This window comes from Pundamilia nyererei, unplaced genomic scaffold, assembly GCF_000239375.1.
Source record: "Pundamilia nyererei isolate P.nyererei 1_Seehausen unplaced genomic scaffold, PunNye1.0 scaffold00242, whole genome shotgun sequence".
Classification (NCBI taxonomy): domain Eukaryota; kingdom Metazoa; phylum Chordata; class Actinopteri; order Cichliformes; family Cichlidae; genus Pundamilia; species Pundamilia nyererei.
The window spans coordinates 553,759-574,092 of record NW_005187643.1 but is presented as its reverse complement, the minus strand read 5'-3'; the positions used below and the strand labels follow the sequence as shown (position 1 = coordinate 574,092).

General features: G+C 41.0%; 1 protein-coding gene across 2 annotated transcripts in view; it reads left to right on the top strand.

The window, feature by feature from the left end:
• Positions 1-1,507: 1,507 nt before the first annotated feature.
• Positions 1,508-20,334, top strand: part of pvrl2l (PVR cell adhesion molecule related 2 like) — a 312,485-nt gene continuing 293,658 nt past the window's right edge. For both annotated transcript variants that reach the window (XM_005749352.1, XM_005749351.1), the window contains exon 1: positions 1,508-2,153. In XM_005749352.1, the coding sequence (XP_005749409.1) occupies positions 2,066-2,153 (88 nt within the window). In that variant the 5' untranslated portion in view covers positions 1,508-2,065. The remainder of the gene's footprint in view (positions 2,154-20,334) is intronic.

The following is a 20,334-nucleotide window of genomic DNA, read 5'->3' as shown; positions in this document are numbered from 1 at the left end:
TTGAAAGTTTAGTTTTCTCCATTTGATGGTTTGCATTTGCATTAATAGTAGCTCATAATCTCTTTGATGTTTCCTTGAGATGTTTCTTTTAATATTTTTGTCTTCTTTTGAGTTATAATGATGGGATATCACACTTATATACATTTCACATTCTCTTTAATCTTCTGGAATATTGGATTTGTGCTGCATTAGTATTATTATTTTAACATATCAATATCTGTTTACATTTTTTTTTTGGGGGGGGGTCACCTTGTGTAGTTGTAGAAGGATGACTATTCCAACTACAGAAGGGTTTGTCTCTCTTTGGAATGCCTTCAACAAGGTGAGCCGAGCACCTGCTTCCCCTCAGTTCTTAGAAAACTTTGGCTAGAAAACCATTACAATAAGCATTATGTGAAGTCCACGGAGACATCGCATCTGATGTGAACAATATGACCTTTATTGATTCATAGCAGGCATGCTAAACCCCCCTCGGTGATGTCTACTGTTTACTATATTCCTCACTCACATAGTCAGATGATTTATCACTAAATCGAAGGGCAGAAGTCAATAATGACTTTGATCCATGATAACCAGCTTCAGTTACCATTTGCTGACAAAGCTTTTCTGTGATTTTAATAAATTACTTTGATGATTTCTTGGCTGCTGGTCAGACAGAGTAACCAATGTGAAGACACTGCTTTCATTGCAAACATTTTCATCATTTCATTTGTTTCTACATGATGAACAAACTGTGATTAATCTGTAGTAGAAAATGTGGCAATAGAGGTGGTCTGTTAAAATTAGTATAACAAAAGCTATTATCATAGATCATGTAATTATTAATATAATCCCAAAAGCAACAATTGAATGTTATAGATGGTCTCTTCCATAAAGGGTAATTTGCTATCAAAGATTTACCTTGAGTGCACGAGAGCTCAAACTTCTGATGGTTGAGTGCATGAAGTATGTTACAGAGAGTTGGGGAAACGCAGACCTAAAACTCTCAGAGTTTGTAGGACATTTGTTCAGAAAATAACAAGAACTGTGGATGAAATAAATGTACAGTAATGTAACCTCCACACGATTAAGGGTTGCAGAAAATATTACCCAGAAGCCTGGGGACTTCAATTTAAGGACTCTGCTTGTAGAGTATGAAAGGCTAGTTGTTTTTGCTTGCCCTAAATAAAAAGGTGCGATTGGAGTATAAGTAGTTCCCCAACACTAGTTTATATAGTCATATGTGGGAAATCCGGAAATAACCAGTAACCGTGTGAATAAGCGGCAGCTCCCGGGAAAGTACGGAATCTTCGCTGAAAAGTGAAACAGAAACAAATAAAAAAATATTATAAGCATGAAATTAAAAATACTTAACTGCTTAAAAGATTCTATGTCGTTACTCTGTTTGTATCACGACGATGCTCCATCTCCAACAGTGAAAATCTGCTCCAACACACGCACGCACACGTGCGCGCGCACATATACACAAACAAGCGGCAGGTGTCAGCAGAACACACCCGGAGCTCACAGCACAGGTATGCAGATGCGTCCCTTCTGTATTTCTAACCTTTTAAACTGCACCGCGCTCGGATTGTGCGTCTGTGGCTGTGAGGGTTCAGTATTGCGGCTGAAGTCCTCTTGGTGACGCTCTGCTGACATCACTTTGATATTCCCCCACTCAGCTCTCCGCATCAGACACACGGAGCTCCAGCACTCTCACACACACTCCGTCCACACTTTGTTTCCATTTCGCTCCGCTCGCCTTGTACAAGACGCACCGGCACAAAAACACAGCCACCGGCTGCCTGCGCACTGCGGCCGGTCCACGTGGGGAGGGCTCTGACTCTTCCTGTCATTAACAGAATTAAAGCAAAGGACAGAGAAACTAATCACGGTCCAGACTGAGGAGAGGCGCGCTCAGAGCGGCAGGAGGAGAGAGAAGCTGTAACTTGGCTGCTTTCAGCGCAGGCGGTCTGAACTGAGCTCGAAGTTTCTTGGCTGATCGGAGAAGGAATAATTTGGAGCCCGGCTGAAACGCACGGCGCTGTTGTGGATATTACGTCCACCTTATCTCCTGTGTATAAGAATGGCGAGAGATTACGCAGCGCGCTGCCCGGTGTATCCGATGAGAAACGCTTGGCTGGTGGCAGTAGCGGTCCTGCTTGCAGCCCAAGGTAAGTGTGAACGAGCCCAGCTGTGTTTCTTACAGTGGAAGTCCCGTCAGTTCTTCGCCTCCTGTAGCCTCTTGTTCTCTGAATGTAGCAACCCCCGGCACTTTTCCAGCAGGGCAGCCCGCGTTCCCGGAGTGCTGGATGTTTGACGGTGTCACGTCTCCGCGTCCTCTCTGGCTGCTGCTCAGAGCGCCGAGACCTATTGTAAAAGTTTATTGTCCGAGCTCTACATCAGATCTGTGTGTGCATGTGTGTGTGTTGAGTTTCGGTAAGCCACGACGCGAGGTGTGGCTCTCCTGGTTTGCGGTGTTTGTCCTAATTCCTCGCCGCTTTCGTCGGCAGGTGACTGTTCAGGAAACCTAATCCTCCCTGAGCCGCTACAAACCCTTACAGCACGGCTGACCTGAAATCTGTGTTTACCTGTCGGGAAGCGTGGCCGTGAAATGGGGCGCTATCACAACTGCCGGTCCGTTTACTAACCATTAGAGTAATGGCAAAAATTGGTCCTCGTCGTGTGGAGCAACAGGGTGTTGATGGGGAAACGCGTTCTCTGCGGGGGATGAGAATGGCTCGGCCCCTGCTCTTGAGGTGGCCCTTCAGGAATAAATACCTTGTCAAGAGGGCTGCATGAATATCGACTACACGAACTGTATGAAAAATACACGAACTCCAGAATCACGGCAGAAGAAGCAGCCTTGCGAACATGCAGTGCATACAAATTTAAGAAGATAAAATGACGTAAATGTTAATATTATGATATAAGGCACCCTGTAGTCAATTAAGAGACCAATACCAGAACATTTAGAGTAAAATATCTGAAAAAATTAATTCAGTGCTTTTCTTTTTTCAAATTAGACATCTTAAACCCAAACAAAACACATGTAAAACACTCAGAGTTGAATAAAGTGAGATAGGGGTCATAAAAACTTTAACTCCACTTTCTATATATCTACCTCTGTGCAGTGTTGCATGTAACTGTGGCCAATATTGACTGATGGTATCAGCAAATATCAGCCGAATGGTGCTGTGAACTTACTGTTAAGTGATGTAAGCACAATGCAAGACACTGCGAGTGTTTTATAAAACCTATAAGAAATAAGTTAGAGCAATATCCTGTGTTTGGGTATAGGAGGATTTACAATGATTGTACGCGAAGTCCCGGATGCAGCACAGTGAGCCACAAAGAGCAGCTTGTTTGATGGATTTCATCTTTAAACTAAAAAGCTTCCTGATCAGCACCTTTGACACTCAGCGAATAAACATGTGCCAAAAATAACGTCCCTGTGAAGTTGTTGAGTGGCGCAGAGACATAATGGGATTATTAAGGAAACGGTGACAACGTTTTCCATAAAATAAAAGCAGGTATAAATAAACCTGCTCATGAATAACAGAAACACTTTGCTGTCACTATAAAACGCACCTTTGATGGATAGAAATAACAGTAATCGCGTACGGGAAAGGTCATTAAAATACAAGGTTATCGCTGCATTTATGAGGTTTTTTCATGATTCTGTTTCCCTGTACTGGAATGTCTTTACTCTGATTTTGTTGTATTTGTGATTTTAAATTGAGATGTTAAAACAACAGAGATTATGTGTTGTAGTTTATTGCTGTTTAGATATTGATGTACCTGACTTGCTATTAGCACTGTTGCACTTGAATGGCTTTTCTAACTAGTCAAAGTCAGTCTGCACACTGGAACTCTCAGTTATGTCCTTTTACCATGTTACAGATTAAACATTAGTAAAACAAACAATGCTATGTGTCACATGAATATGCACGGTTTCTCAAAAGTACCTTAGATTCAACTAAATATTTACTTTAATGTGCACACTCGTGTACTTTCTTGGGACTTTCCAAAGTCTTTACCGACTTCAGCAGCTGTTTATGGGAATTTTCACAGTTGTAAACCATTGTTTCAGATTATTCAGACAAGAAGAACCACAATAATTTACAAATATGCTGTAATCCCCAACAGAAACTACTTTGAAAGTTTTTTCCCCCCACTGGAACCAGCTCCAATATTTATAACAGCAGGTAGTCGGGCTATAGTGATCGGCGTTAGCCTGCTCTGTCAGCATGAATCTGTCAGCCTGTTGTTTGCACCTGGGTATAACTAATATCATCTGTCAGAGCTCTCCAAAATTTTCACTGAGGAAAAAGAAGATGGGTCATTATGGAGCTGGAAGATATGTCATCTTGTGCCTTGACGTGTCTTGACGCACCTTGGAGACATGCCTGTGAGATCAAAGCAAACGGGAGGGCAAGTTATTTCGAGCCGGGGAGCCACAGAATCCTTCTTTGCATTTCGCTGTAGCATCTGTTGCATAACCGGTGATGGCGTGAACTGTTATTGGCGCCGAGTTTACAAGGCAGGAGGAAGATTTAATCTCGATTAGAACTAGCTGTGTAATGACATCCTTTCTCTTCCTGCGTTTTTGGAGCAATGTAAGAACGAGAAAACCCCAGTGAAGGAGAGCGTTCTGCTTTAGACCCCATGCTGTAAGCTCTCTAACACAGGTTGGAGAGAGGATGACAGATATTCAGCTGAGACTCTGCTACATTGGGTCTGTATTGTTAAAAAGCTGTCAGATTGTCATGACAGTATCCCCACAGGTTATGAATTCATTTTAACATGCAACAACACAACTGTCTCGTCTGAGGAAGAACATCTACACTCACGCTGCAGCTGCTTAGAAAGCGAGCTGCTGACAGAGGCTTGATTTTTCCAAGATTGCCCTGGCATATGAGGAAACAATTCGAAAGCGAGTTGTGTGCATAGATGATCGTTGTATGTTTACATGGCAAATGCAATTGCGTAATTATGTGGAAAATTAACAAGCACTTTGCAAAAGGGGTCAACGGCAGCCGTGAAACCTTGACTGTAATGTTGAAAGAGGAATGTTAACCTTCATAAAAAAGGCAAAATAGAGTTAAGAGGATATCATTGTGCAGCAATGATAATTAAGTCTCTTCAGGTAACCACCCCCTCCCCTTCGTGTCTCAATAGGCCCGATCCTGTGCTGAAATGTCAATGATGATGAGTCCCCTCGACGGCTCTGCAGAGACGGAGGGCTGATTAGCTTATCACTTGGAGAGCAGGCGGACGATGATTATCGCCCTCAGAGCAGCACAGCCTGATTATCGAGAGCTCTTATTAATGACTCATCTTTAGCTTTGCATTGCGCTATGTTGTTGTTTGCATATTTGTGTAGCCAGTGCTACACAAGCTCCAGTATCCATCTGTGATGGCTTTACTCCATGTGGGAATCACTGCAGAGGATCTCAGGGATGAAAAAGTCTTAAACGTTCATGTTGACCTACCTTCTTGCCTTAAAGGGCAAAACCCAAAACATACATCTGCATTTCTTTTTACATCGTCACGCCTTCATTTAAAAAAAAAACAAAAAAACAACATTTTAGATGTAGCTCTGTAATTTTTTAATTAACATCCTGATATGCACTAGAGACACTATATAGAGCATCTCATCTGGCCTGGGAATGGCTCTGGATCCCCCAGGAGGAGCTAAAAATTGAAGCTGTAGACAGCGACAGCTGGACAACCTCGCTTTGCATGCAACCGCTGCAGTTCGACTCTGGATAAACGGCAAAGGGTAGAGGGACGCGCAGCCAGTTTTAGTGCTGTAATTAAAATTCAGAAACAACATAAAATTGAAAAAAGCAAGAGTTCAAGACGTTCATCTGTGAGCTGCACATTACAGCCGATTGTGCGCTCTTGGCCTTTGGGATAGGCGCACAGTTATTTTAATTTTTCTCCATGCAGGATATTTTCATTTATTAATAACTGGAATAAGCCTAGAGGCTTTAAAAAAATCCAAATTTTTTCGAAAGCAAAGGGCAGTTTGTATAAAATATTCCAGCAATTTTCTCAGTTTAAAAAACATATTTTGCTTCTTTGCATAAATCCTGGTTGAATACTATGTAGCAACCTGACCCTGGAGCCTCTGTTAGCTTTAAAAAGTGGTCTGTAGCGCAAAGGTCCCAGGCCCACTGTGGTCGATGATGTCAGACAGACAAAATGTCAAGAAGTGTATCTGGGGAGAACTGATGCTCTGTGTGTTTGTGGAGAGGTTTGAGGCAGCGGTTGTCATTGTTGCCATGAGAGTTGATCATAGGTATCGTTGCTGGGTTAAAATGTCAACGACCGTGCAAAGCAGCTGGATGCTCTGCAAGTTCCTACTCAGAAGGGCTTAATGATGTGTTTTTAGCATGTGATATTTCCCCCTTAACTGTTAAAAACCTTCATATTCATAACACTAATGACCTTGCTGAACAGAATAGTTAAGGACGCACCAGTCGGGAAAGTCTAGGCTGATACCGATGTTTAAAAATGACAATTTAGCAGATGTGCAATGCGAATGGTTTTTAAATGTCGTTGTTATTTATTTCCCCATTTGTCACGGGAAAAAGAGAAATCAAAAAGCAACTGCACTGTTTTCAGTCTTCCAACTCTTCGTCACACAATCACGCATTGAGTGATTGATGTGACACAATGGTTTAGCATCAGCCGCTGCCATATTTAAATGTCTTATTTGCTGAAGAGCCAATGGCTGCTAAAGAAGCCATTATTATCCAGGGCATGACTACAGACTCGGTAATCAAAACTACTGAAACGTAAGAAAAATCAGTTGCAAAGTCATACAGTAAACTTATTTTCACACATGCGTTGGGGTCCAAAACATTTCAAACATAATTTAACCATCTGACATCTTTAGCCTGTCAGCTTCTTTTTACTAAACCTGTGTGATATTTGATCGAGAACTGAGTCGGTATTTTCCTGGAGATTTTACAGAAAGCTGGTGGACTTTGCATCCTGCCTCTTGCATGTTTTACCTAGCCAGCACTCTTGCCAGGACTAGACTATTTACAGCTGTTGAGAGTGTGTCCTGTTGTCTGCTAAATGTGAGAAAGGGAAACGCTGTCCTGAGTTTGTCTGCGAAAACAGCTTAAGTCAAGTTTAATCTGACACCCGGCACAATACAGGCTGCTCTCACATTGGGACCTGCAGTTAAAAGGCTCAAGACTCAAATGCCAAAGGCTCTTCCTGCTGAGGGTGAAAATCATCAGGAGCAGATCGCTGATGCCCGTTGAGAGCTTGTGAAAGATTCGCACACTACACACGCTGTTTAGTAATATGGACTGCTGTTTGTGTTTGCACGACTTTGTTTTTGTCTGTGTCAGAATCGATACATGCGGCGATGATTATCACCCAGCATAAAATGAAGTCTTATTGCTTATAAAAAAACTTTTCCTTTTAATTGCAGCTTTTCACTTCTTAATTGGTTCGAGTTGCATCACACTGTGATTTGTTTGTTTGCATTTCTGGTAAAGTTGGACTCTTAATTTTTGGCTCTAGGTTTTGTTATTGATCAAAGATTAAAATCTTAATGACTTCCCACGACTCTTTGTGGGCCAGTGAATGATGAACTATTGAGTTTGTATTGCGGGATCTTGCATAATACGTTTGGCTTGTGTTTGTGCCATCAAAGAAGTAGTTTCAAAAATCTCTAGTGCAGCTCTTATGGCCAGAGGTAGACTTTGGCTTGGTAGGTCACGCTCAGAAATTTTAACTTTGTTGCCATGGATACAGCTTTTGTGTTCGAGACAATATCACAAGCCTGTGTTGTGTGTGTCTTTGCATGTCCTAAAAAAGAAGGTGTGCAGTTATAATTAGTGGGAATATTTCGGAGTTTGGGTTGATGTAAGAAGCTCAATCCGCCCAGCTTACTACAGGAAGCAGGTTTTACTTCATCACCGTGGGTGCCAAAGAGCCAGCAAGCATGTGTCTGCACTTGGTCAGCAATTTTCCTTTTTCTTTTTTCTTCTTTTTTTTCCACCTCTGAGGAAACGGGTTACTAAGCAAATTCCAGATCACATTTCTAGACATAAAGCGTATCATGGCTAACACCTTGGCATTCCTTTGTGATTCTACAGCAAACAGGTGTCAGTGGGAAGAGGGATTACAGAGCGTAGCAACAGGAAGAGGGCCATGAATCACAATGGAGCTGATCCAAGGATGGTCGGAGCACGGTTTATTCTTACAAGGTCCAGTCAGGTTTCACAGCATCACGAATGCCTTTGCGTATGACGTAAAAATGCACACACAAAGTCTCTTGCATACATACTCACACGATCAGTGTGGCCTCCTTTGCTAGCTTGACTTTTACCTGCATGCAGAGTAAAAAAATGGCCTTTCATACCCTGCTCAGTTTTCATTTTCCCATTCTTTTATTCAGGCATTCTTCCTCCCTGTCTTATTCTCGCTCCCTCTCTTTCACACTCATTCTTTTGCTCACGACCCTATTTTCAGTCGGCCTGGCTGGCTGCTGCTCCGTGGCGGCTCCCAAGCGGGGGCCCTTTTGTTGGAACAGCTTTGGTGGAATTAAAAAGGGTGCCAGGACAACCCCCCCACCCCAACTCTACTCTTCCTCTCTCAATCCACTCTTCTGCTTTCAGTTCTTCTAGGCCTCATTGTTTAGAAAGGGAGGGAGGGAGCTAGAGGGGAAATTCAAAAGTGTGAAAGTGTTTAGACAAGCGTCCCTGTTCTGTGTCCTAGTCTGTCCTCAGCATTCCCGTTACACAGACCACACCGACCTGCGTCCTTCCTTTCCTCCTGTTTATTCACCTCTCCAGATATAGCCTGCTGGTGACAAAATGGAAATTGCTTTTTACCATTTGTGTGCGAGTGCAGCGGCCGGTCAGGCTGCGGCGTGACTTTGTGACATTTGCAGTTGTACCCATGTGGGCGATTAATAATTACAGTAACATTGTTTGCTTCACTTACATCATTATGGAGCTCCTGCAATGACTTTTTCCAATTGAGAAATTTAAGGCAGCGGTCTTGCTTTCCAAAATTGGACCATGTTGGCAGTCACTAAATCACTACTGGCACATTGCTAATCGTTGGTGAAAAGAGCCATTCTGGACAATGTGCAAGATAATTAAAGCGTCCATGTCTTTAATGAACAAAACATCAGAATACATTTTAAAACAGGAGTAACTGAATCATCTGACATTTACGATCCTCATAAAATAAAAAATTACCTTCTTAAACCAGATTGCAGTAACTGGAAAAAAGGGTCTATTTCTCTTCCATTACCTTTTACCACTCTGTCAACAGGTCACATGATACCATTTATTTAAGCAATGAAATGCATGGTTTTAGATATACTTCTTTTTATTTGACCACTAAATAAATCCTTTTTACCATATTATTAGAGATCCATAAGGTTTTATGAGACATGGTCAAGGACACGCTGTAGCCTCAAAGGATTCTGGGGGTACTGGACTGAAATGGGATCTGGGGAGGCCGGAGACCGTCTCAGTGCTTTGGGCTCTTAGTGGTGCTTCCTACACAGTTTTTGTGGTTTGGTGGGATACATAGTTATATAGTGATGTGGCCTGCTATTGGAGTGCTTTTGCTATAGTTTCATTTGCCTGCATCCAAGTAGCATCCAGATCAATGCCAGGACCATTTGTTTCCCTGCTGAACACTGGATTATAACAAGACGATCAATGTTATCCCCATCACCTCTCCGTGGTTCTAATACTGTGGTATATTGGTGTAAAAATACAGTATATTTTCTTATTAAGTGAAAGAGAGGAATCTTATATCATAGCAGAAAGACTTCTTTCTCAGCGCAAGTGAGAAAATGAAATGGCTTCAGCCTTAATGCAGTCTTTGGCCTTGATCACAGATTGCTTTTTATCTCAAATAACAGAGTGAAATTTATTTGCTAAAAAAAGACATTGAACATAACATCACCTACTATCAATCTTTTCGTGTCTGCCAGTTTCAGAATTGGTCATGTCCATTCTTCTAGTTGATTGAATCGAAATTGAAACCTACTTCACTGTTGTGGATTTTTATTCCTGCAAACCAGTATGATATATATATAAAAAAAGAAGTTCATTTCCTGTTATAGTTCAAGTGCAAGCTCTAGAAAGGACAGGGCATTTCGGTGTTATTCCTGGATCCTCTTCTTTTTTTTCCTCTTATTTGTAATAGCAAATATTCATTTTCAGTTCTTCATTCAGTGTGGCATAATGTTGGCCTTCTGTTTGACCTCCTAAAACTGTTGAACTCACTGTTGAACTTCAAGAGTTTTACAACTCCTGGAATTTCCTGACATTTGGTGAAAAAAAGCATGGAAAGGAAAATCTGTGTCTTAGGGGAATGAAGAACGCTAACATCTCACTAAAGTAATCGATTTGATTTGGAAGATTATAAAAAGCGGTTTTATCTTGGCTTTTCAGTCTGGAGACTGTTCTAGCAACAAGTTCTAGAGGTCAGTGGCTAACCAGCCAGTAGAGAGTGAGCAAATGAGCAAAAGAGAGAGAGATAAAGAGATAGAAAGGGTGGGTCGGTGATGGTGGTGGGAGATCTGTTTGTACTGATGAAATGTTAAAATGAAACTGGGCTGAAGACAAGGATTTGTGCACCTCTAACACTCTGGCTCGTCTCTCACCTCTGTTAACATCTTCAATATCACTGCCTGAACCAAATGCATCCCCGATGCACGCACATGCATGTGCACGTCTGTCGACGGGAGCCATCCTGATCAGCTGCGTCTGCTCTGACAGTGTTGTTTCTTATTTGCATAATACAGGCTAACATCTCTTCCCCTTTCCATGTTCACAAGTGACTACTGTGTAAACAGCCCATTTGTATTCAAGTCACATGCACATTAAAAGAGAATACCAGTGTCATTTAGAGTTACAGCCCATTTACTACCTTCTCTTTCTAGTGTATGTTTTCCCCCGATCATTCTGCAATGCATGCCATATGTAATTAGATCATTTTTAGGTCATTTTTCAATATATAGCCTGTGGTTATTTCAAACCTGGCTGCAAATGAATTGGCTGTCCTGGCAGACAAAGCAGTTGCATGCAAAAGAAGCCATGGATATGACAATTAAGTTTGTCAGGCTGCATATATTTCAGGGATTATTTCCTGGCAGAGACTGTCATGCCTTATGTGGCTGTCAGTCACCTGACAGGAAACAGTCTACATTTATATTAACAACAGGACTTGGTTTCCTGTCAGGCTTCAGTGAGAGACATTGAAATATTCTCTTTGCTAGGAGAGGTCATTGAATGTGCAGAACGATAAGCAAACGGATGCTTGAATGTGCAAACAGTAACCTAGAAAAACAATAGAAACATCCGCCTGCATATAAGTGTACCCTTTAAGAAAGTTAAATAGTTGTCTTCCTATAGTGCATTACTTCTGTTACCTTCGTGCATGCCTTTATCCTCACAGCACACTTTAAAACATTTTAAGGCTTTTCTTTAATGTTAAGATGTCATCCAGAGATTGAAATATCTGCATAGCTTGATGCCTCTAAGTGCATTTCTATATATAGTCTTTTTATAGCAAGAGTTGTAGAAAGGGTTCAATAGAGCCTTTTGTGGCTTAAGTGGAAACTGTGAAAGATGTGTGTGTGTTTGGTGTCTGAAGTTTAAAATCTGTATGGATGGAATTAAGGGAGCCCGCTAAAGCTCTGTAACTCTCGCCTCATCTGCTCTTGTGGCGAGGGGCTCAAGGCTACATTAGCTACTGCTAAGACTAAGCTGAGTGTTTGACTGAGCTGTTGGAAATTACGTTTGGGTAAATTTGGCTCTGTGTTTTGACGGGGCAGCACGCATGTAATAAGATCTGTTGTGTTGATTTTAATCTAAAAAACGGTATGATTATAGGAGTGCTATAGGAATGTAGCATTCAAGTAGTGAAGTCTAGCAAAAGTACAGATGATTGGTCCGTTATCCTCAGGTGGCATAGTCGATACCTTCCCATGTCTATTAGCACAACTCTAAATATTATGTATATGATAAAAATGTTGTAATCTGAGGACTGTATAAAGCCACAATATGATATTTCTATATGTATACTGAATTCTGTCCAGTTGACCCAAAAATAACTGCTTCATCTCACATCCAAACAGTATATCCCGATGTGGAATCAGGCTTCCTCATTCCTTGTCTTTTCCTTGGGGTTGCTTCCCAGTCTCATTACGTGCTCCTGCATCTATGCTTCTGCACCTCCCCAAGTCAGATGTTGGTGGAAAGTTTTAGTTTGACAGCTGCAGAACAATGTTTTGCCTTTCTTAGTTTCTCAGTTTCTTCTCCAACCCACTCCCCGCCTAGAGCAAACTAATTCTTGACTTTCCTATCTCAGATCTAAATCTGAGGGTCAACTCTTTAAATACACAATTCACTGAGCTGAATTTCTCCTGTGAATCCAAAACTGAGTTTTTCTCTTTTTGCACAGAAAAAGGTTGATGTTCTTTTGACATTAAACTAATCAGTATTCCAGACAGAAGCAGACATCCGGTCTTTTGGTGGCCGCCAATAAAGGTTTTCTTTTGCATGATAGAATTACCGGGTTTATTCAAAAGGAGGGTTTTCCTTCTTTAATGATATATTATTGTCAAATGACTCGATATTGCCTGGTGCTTTTCTACAGGCCCTGTGGGCTTTCTTCTCATAGCTCATTTCATTATTTCTCCTCCCTGCTGCTTTTGATGCTTACACTTACCTGTCAGTTAGTCAGTTTAAAGTATGTTTGGCTATTTCTTTCTGTCTTTCTGTCTTTCTTTCTTTTATCTAAGAGAGGATTCTGTCCAAGTCCTGCTTAATTAGACCAAATGAAAGTGCAAAACAGATTAGTGAGGCTAGTGCTTGTAAATAGCTTCTGCTGAACATCTGTCACCCTTGTAACCACTGTGTCCTTGTCGGCATCATGGGGCTCAGGATATACGTAGTGGTCAGATGGCTCTGCACAAATGTCTGTGTGTGTGTGTGTCTGTGAGAGAGAGAGAGTGTGAGTGTACTTGTAAAATTTTCTCTTAGGATCTGTATAACTTTTGTAACCTGAGAGTGAAGCCTGTTTTTGAAAATTTGGGCTATTTTTGCCTACTTGAAATTTAGAATAAGATTCTGTTCGAGGGTTCAGGTTAGATTTACTGAAGTTTTACGTTTGCAGATTTTTGGCCAAGCACTTAGTTGCAATTCTTTGGATAAAGTGGTAACAAAGAGAACATTGCTATGATAGCGTGCAAGTGCATGTCTGCTATTTCTCTCTCTGTGTGTGTGCGTGCGCTTGTGACAAAGGCCCTCTGTTAGCTGCACTGATACAGCCACTGTGGACTATGTGACGGGTGAGGATGTGAGTCAATGTGACACACAGAGGCATGCACACACATCTATAACCATCTTTTCTTCCTCTACCCCTGAGATCGTTCTTTTCTCATCTCCTAATATATATTGTCAATGGATCATAGCACATGGACTTAAATAATACTGCAATTGTCAAAACCCAAAACTCATTAATGACATAAAGTGCTTCACTGTGGCTCAAAAGACTTGTACACTCTAGTCACACATGAACTGCTTCCATGGGAGAAAACATTTATATTTCACAGGTTTTCACATTTTTTTAAAAAGCACAGAAGGGTCTGATTTAAATTAGGAGACTCTCATTCCCTGGATGTTTTCTCCTATTTTAAGAAGCCTGGTTCATTTTCAATGCATTTATTAGTGCAGATGCATGCTCATTATAGAAAAAGAACAATAACTAAAGAGCTTAAACTGAGCAGTGTAAATCTGAAGCTATGGTTGATAAATGGTTTTAAATAAGGTTGGGGACAATGAAGGATAGTATAGCTGACTAGCAAAAATGAATAATGTGCTATTGTGAGCCAGGCAATTATGGCAATAATCTGCTAATCTGCCTGCCACATTGAAATTGGAATATCCTACCATCCATTTTCTAATACGCTTATGCTGTTTGATGCTGTGGGGAATGCAGCACATTTAAAGTAATGCACTGACTGAGAAGCGGTGCGCACCCTTAAACCAGGTTGTGATATTTTACCTCAAGTCTGCCAAAAGTCTTAAAATTGAAAAATTGAATAAAAACAACACCTTTATTTAAAAATGCTGGCATACACATATTTACCTGCTGTACTTAAAAAATACAGTGCCATGTTTATTAAAACATTTTATGTTCTTCTGTATTTGTTTGCATTGTTGCAAGCTAGCAGTCTTAGCAACACTAATAGATGGTCAAAACCTGCATAGGGTCATTTTAAATAAGAAATAATTGCAACCACAATAGGCCCTGCAGTCCATGGCGGGCAGTTCTTAACCTCTGCATCTTATTTTATTTAGTAACCGCACATCAGAGTGGATTAGCCAGCTGTCACAAATGAAGATCTTAGTGTTATTCTGGGGGGAATAACTCTTTGAATCTAAATTCTGAGTTTGTATTTTTTGTATAAATTTAAGTTGAGATATGAACCACGTTGTTTCCCAAAAATATGACATTTTCAAATAATTTAAAACCCTAAATAATACTCCAGGTTAGCAATATATTTGAGAAAGGGTAGTTAGTGCTAAAGATACCTGAAAGAAGAACTCCCAACATTTTAGCTTTATTAGTAAAATGTTCGGTATAAAAAGAGAATCTGAAAGAAACAAGGAGTAAAATTAAGTGGGGCTCAGCATTGTGTGAAAGCCTGTGGCTAAATACTTTAACAATGTAGGGATAAACAAAGTGTAACCTTTGAAAAATCAGAATCAGAAATGGACTTTTTGTTGTGAGCTTACTGACAGGAGCTGTACATGAATTTGATGAGGTTTTGTAAAACTGTAACTTTAATTTCTAATTACTGTCAACTAAAGCCAACAATAGGTGTCAAGGTGACAAAGGAGCGACTAAAGCATGGATACTGTTACTGCTTAAAGTTATAAAAACAGTTTGGAAAGTTGTATTGCTGTTTTATAAGTACAGTTTTAGCCATCGCCACAGCATGTAATTTTTTGAGATGGTCTCTCCTTTCATATTCGAGAAAGTGAATTTCACTGAGCCAGCGACTCTCCTCCTCCCTGCCATGGTGTTTGTGCTTACCTCAAAAAACTCCATTAACTAAGGAGCTTGGATTGGAAAATAGAAATGACTTGTGTGCCTGGGTTTCTGACCTCTCCACCCCCTCATCCCAGAGTCTATTTCCAGGTAGTGGGCTTTTCGAAATGTGAGGATGATTTCTTAATCCCCAGGGGTGCATCTGAGGATGGAAACGAAATGCTTCAGCTGTTCTCGTTTCCCACCATGCAAGCGGCCTGATGGGTGGTAGACTGCCGACTGCCCAGTTAGCTGGACGGAGAGAAAAGTGTGCTAATGAGATGTGTGCTGCTCTTTCATGTGTGTCCTCTCCTCTTCGCAGCATGCCATTTCTCTGTGGGTGTCTAAGCTATAAGCTTCTAGGTTTCTGACTGTTAATGTACAAAGTGACCGTGCCTGAACTGAAAGTTAAATACGGTTGGAATTGAATCAGGCGTTTTTCAATATGAAAGGGAGTGTAAAGGGCCGCGTGCTAATGAGAGGGTTTGGATCATCATTCGTTCCTTACAGTGATCAGTGGCATAAAACCGGCCAACAGGAACAGAAGACAGAACAAGGACCGGGATGACAGCGCTCGCTAAAAGCTTAAACAAAATCAGTCGACAGCCAAAGTAATTTATTAATGAGTAAAAGGAATTATGGCACATCTCTATAAAAGTCTTCTTTGGAGGATTACACCATTAAAAACAAATTACTAAATTGCAGGTCACTCGTATATTAGGTTTATGTGTTCAATCAGGGAGATCTGTAAGGACTCATCTGCCTGCTTCCTTGAATCTTTGGCTTTCCCACGCTGTCAAACTCAAACATTACACTCGACTAATCATCTTCTCGCCCGCCTGCTTTGAGCTAATCAGCCTCTACTCTGCGTGGTTTAAATCTTTGGTTTAAGCCATGATGGTGCATCGAAGTCTAATTTACAAATAGATTATATAAGGTCTCATTTACAGATGTCCCATGATAACTCCTTATTTAAGTTGCATAATAAGCTCAGTTATATTGTTGTTGATATAAAAGGGACTGATACAGGCTACCTCTTTATCTCCACACCATATAGTATGATATTCAAGATGCACAAAAATCCCTCACAGATAAGAAGAATGTTGATACAAATCCTTAAAAACACCCCCAAAAGTCAAGATTTACTCCAGGTTGGGGATTTTGTGGAGCAGCAGACAGAGTGGAGAGCCTGCTTACTGAAGGGTTTTAAAGTAAGTATTGCGTAGGATTTTATCCTAGTTCACTTTCACAAAGTGAGTCCATGATTTCATTTTGGTGAGGCTGTTGGTGAGAGTGGATTGAGTTTCATGGACGATGGATTTAGTGGTAATGTAGAGCTACGTGTCACTGGTATAGCAGTGGAAAAGACCATGTTGATGGATGATGCTGGTTCCAAGTAGAGAATGAGCAGAAGATGACCAAGACCCAAACTCTGAGGATGTCTCGGCACATAATGGCGAGGAAGTTATTTATTCTGATCTCTATCAGATGGAATTTCAACCAGAAGTTGCTGGTATCTGCAGTATTTTCTATTACTTTTTTATCACAACATCCAGTCAGAGATTGTGCAGAGGCTTAAGATTGCAGAATCAAAGGAATCATTGTTTTTTTGTTTTTGTTTTTTTAATACCGCTTTTTTTCCCCCCAGACTCTCCTGAGTACCTAAAGCACCTAATTCTGGCATTTGAGTTAATGTCTGCCTTCTGCATTTTTAATGCAGGAGGCAAAAAGTTCAAAATGAAATTTCTGTGTTTACTTGTTGGCTTTGACTTCTTTTTTTTTTCCTTCTTTTTTTTTTTTTTTACTAGACAGCACTTTTTTTCTTAGCTTTGTGAATCCTCTGCTTTTTGCAGCAAATGAAGGATGTTTATTATCTCTCATAAGTTTTAAGTGTCTACAACCTCTGTGATATGCCGGTATTGGTATATTATCCAATATCTCTACCCGAATCTAATTTCAAACTTGTGGCATGAAGCAGACTTAATAAAAAGTTTGGTCCTTTAAATTTTCCTGTTGTATCATTTGCAGATTTGAGAGTTGGTTGGCAGTCCTGGCATGTTCCCATCAGGCGATGGGGAGGCCTGGCATACATGAGATTCTACTCCATAATCGTCACAGTGGGATCAGCCTTCCAAGGACAGTGGATATAATGATAAACATTGTGTGTCTGTTTTACTTAAATACATAGTACCACAGAAAAGCACATGTTGTGTTCATCACAACATGTGTAAGAGAAAGAAATTCTCTTACACAGCGATTGGTGTTATAAAACTAAACAGACTTTTATGGGCAGCCATGCAAACCTTTCGCATACTAAACATTATTAACACCGCAGAGAATAGAGTTGTCCGTCAATGAAACGGTGTCGTGATGAAATCAAATTTGCTTGTAAATGAAAGTACATTGGTTAACTTTCCAGCTGATTTTCTTTGCCGTGGTTGCACAGAAGGTGCCATCAAGCTTGTAATTGCTTCATAAGATCTCATATGGTTTCAGATGATAGTACGTCAGATGTAATTGCTTGTTAGAACCAAATAGGCAACGGCCACGAGGGGTTAAATGCCAATTAACACAGTATGAGCGTGAGTCCGGATGCAGCCAGTTGACGCAGAGGGATAGCCATTTGCTCACTATTACTTAGGGCTCTGGGTTGACTCTGTGTTTGACTTGACAGGTCTGTCTGACCCGTCATCCTGTTGATTCTATTCTTGGTTCCTTTTTAAAAAAATAATAAATTTCTGGGATCTTGAGGTTAGTACGCTGTGACAACTCTCACACTGTCTGTTGAGTGTCAGTTTGCTGGCTCCTTTCTTTCTGAAATGACAGGGAGTGAGCGAGGACAGGAGGACTGCAACACGTCGAAGAGGAGAGTGAGGGTCCTAACCTTCCCCCACACTGTCCTCTCATCCTCGCCTTATTCTTGCTCTCTTTCACTGTCGCTCTCATGTTTTATTCTGAGAGTGTGGCTGCTGGTGCGTTTAGACTGGCTGATAGAAGGCGATCATACATGTGAATACTCTTTCACGTGCAGCATTGCATGCATAACTGCTTGTGCACAGACACGACAATGGTCCCCACGCCGTTCAGCACACAGATTCAATGCCACATACATGAAGTAATTACAGGCACAGATACACACATATTCGCTCTCAGTCTGGTGGAACCACTCAATGGCGTCCCCCTGACAGCTATCCAGTCGCAGTCTCTTCTTGCAAAAAACAGATAAAAGCTGTTTTTTAAAGTCTTTTCCCATGTCATCTCTCTCAACTCCTGTCTCTTTTCTCTCTGCTGGCAGTGAAGTGTGGGCGTTGGCAGGATGTGCGTGTGTGTGTGCCTCTGTGTCTGTGTGGATTTGTGTATTTTGTTATACGTGTTTGCACGCATGCTGGGAATCATCTTTTTATGTCTGTGCAGATGTGTGGATGATGGATTGAGAGAGAAAGCGCCAAGTACTGACTAAAGCATCCCATGTACTTGCGTAAGTCACGAGTAGAAGCAGTAAGACAGCTGAATACCATTTGTCCACTGATACACACACACATGTGCATTAAAACTGGAGCAAATTCCAGCTCTCAAAGGGTGAAAGGTGATGCATGCTCTGGATAGGTCGCTAATCTATCACAGACAACCAATCATTCTCATATTCACACCTACAGTAATTTTAGAATCAGCAATTAACCCAACATGCACGTCTTTGGAGACTGTTAAAGTACCAGGAGAGAACCCATGCAGGCATGGGGGCAACAGCTGGCCAGTGGTTTCGAACATAAGAGGTGACAGTGCAAAAACCCTGCATGCGCCTGTTTGTAGTCATCCTACACAGTTATTAATACTGGTACTGTGCCTGAAGAAACTGGATGCCCAGATGGACTAGTTCAAAATGTTTCATCTGAGTCATTCTGTGATTTCTATGGTATGGACTAGTCAACTGTGAACTTCTCAGTTGGATGCTGACCATACCATAATATCCAGTGAAAGAAAATGATCTCTAAAAACAAATATTGGAGCTGCGCAGCCGTAGCTTTTTGTTTTGGGGAAAAGTCAGAGTGAATGTCATGGATTCCTTTTCGTCTGTTGTGCTGGCTTGTTAGTTTAATGGCACGACTACTGCCAGTGAAAGAATTACTGTCACACAGATGTCGACTCACCCACCCCTAGTATCATCTGCACTGCGTAACAAACACATACACAGAATAAGAAAGGGTGCCATTTTCTGATATACAACCACAGATGGATTAATTACGAGCTTTAATCATCCCGTTATCACCAGTGTAAGCCATACAAGTGTAGACACACTACTGTGCAGACCTTAATAAACACTTGCTTAAATGATACCATAAATTATTACACTTGTCTTCACAGATTGCATCTTAAAAAAGGCTGTACATAGATGGTTTCAGTTTTTTTCCAGCGTTAGAAATATTTACAGACTGTCCTTTACAGACATGTTCAGCCAATCGCAAGACAAACACAGCTGTCATCACAAAATTTAAATAGATCTTGATAATTTAAAGCTTAATCATTTTCACAAGAAAGGCGAAGGTGCTGCGACATACGCCTTCGAGCGACAGCGAACGGGTCGTGGATATCAAGAAGATGTGACGCTCAGAATGGCATTCGCGTTCAGAGTTAATTAGCCTGGTGCCATATTTGGAACGAGGCGGGACAAAGAGGAAGAATTAAACAAGAATGGCACAGACAGCAGCTGGTACCTAATCCAATGAATGATTGTGTGTTATTAAAAAGCTCGCACCAGCAGTGAGATTAAAGCTTGAGCTTCGAGTCAGTTTTGATTAATAAGAAGCATGATTAATCAAGTCTGTCTCCAAAATGCACACAGAGATGGAGGGAACTTGGATACAGGCATGTATACAAACCCGCATCCACACATGCACATATATATGTACAATAACTTTGTTTGATCGTGACATTGGATGATATCCTTGACTACTGTAGCATGTGAAAGTGGGTCATCTGTGGCTCTGCCAGCAGGAGGTAATCTGTTCACCTCCTGAGATGTGAAATACTTCCTGTTTGGAGCACAGTTTCATATTTGCGTTTATGTCCTTTTGCTTTTGCAGGTCAGGTGTGGTTGTACAGGTGTTGATGTGGGTAAGGTTTTGTTTTTGTTTTCTTTGAGTAGGAAAATAAAAATAGAGGAAATATTTGATTTGAAATTGTTTATGGAGAAGGCCTATACTTTTTATATTTTGTAACTGTAGCTGAGTATCAGTCAATATTCCCTGTGATTCAAAAGCT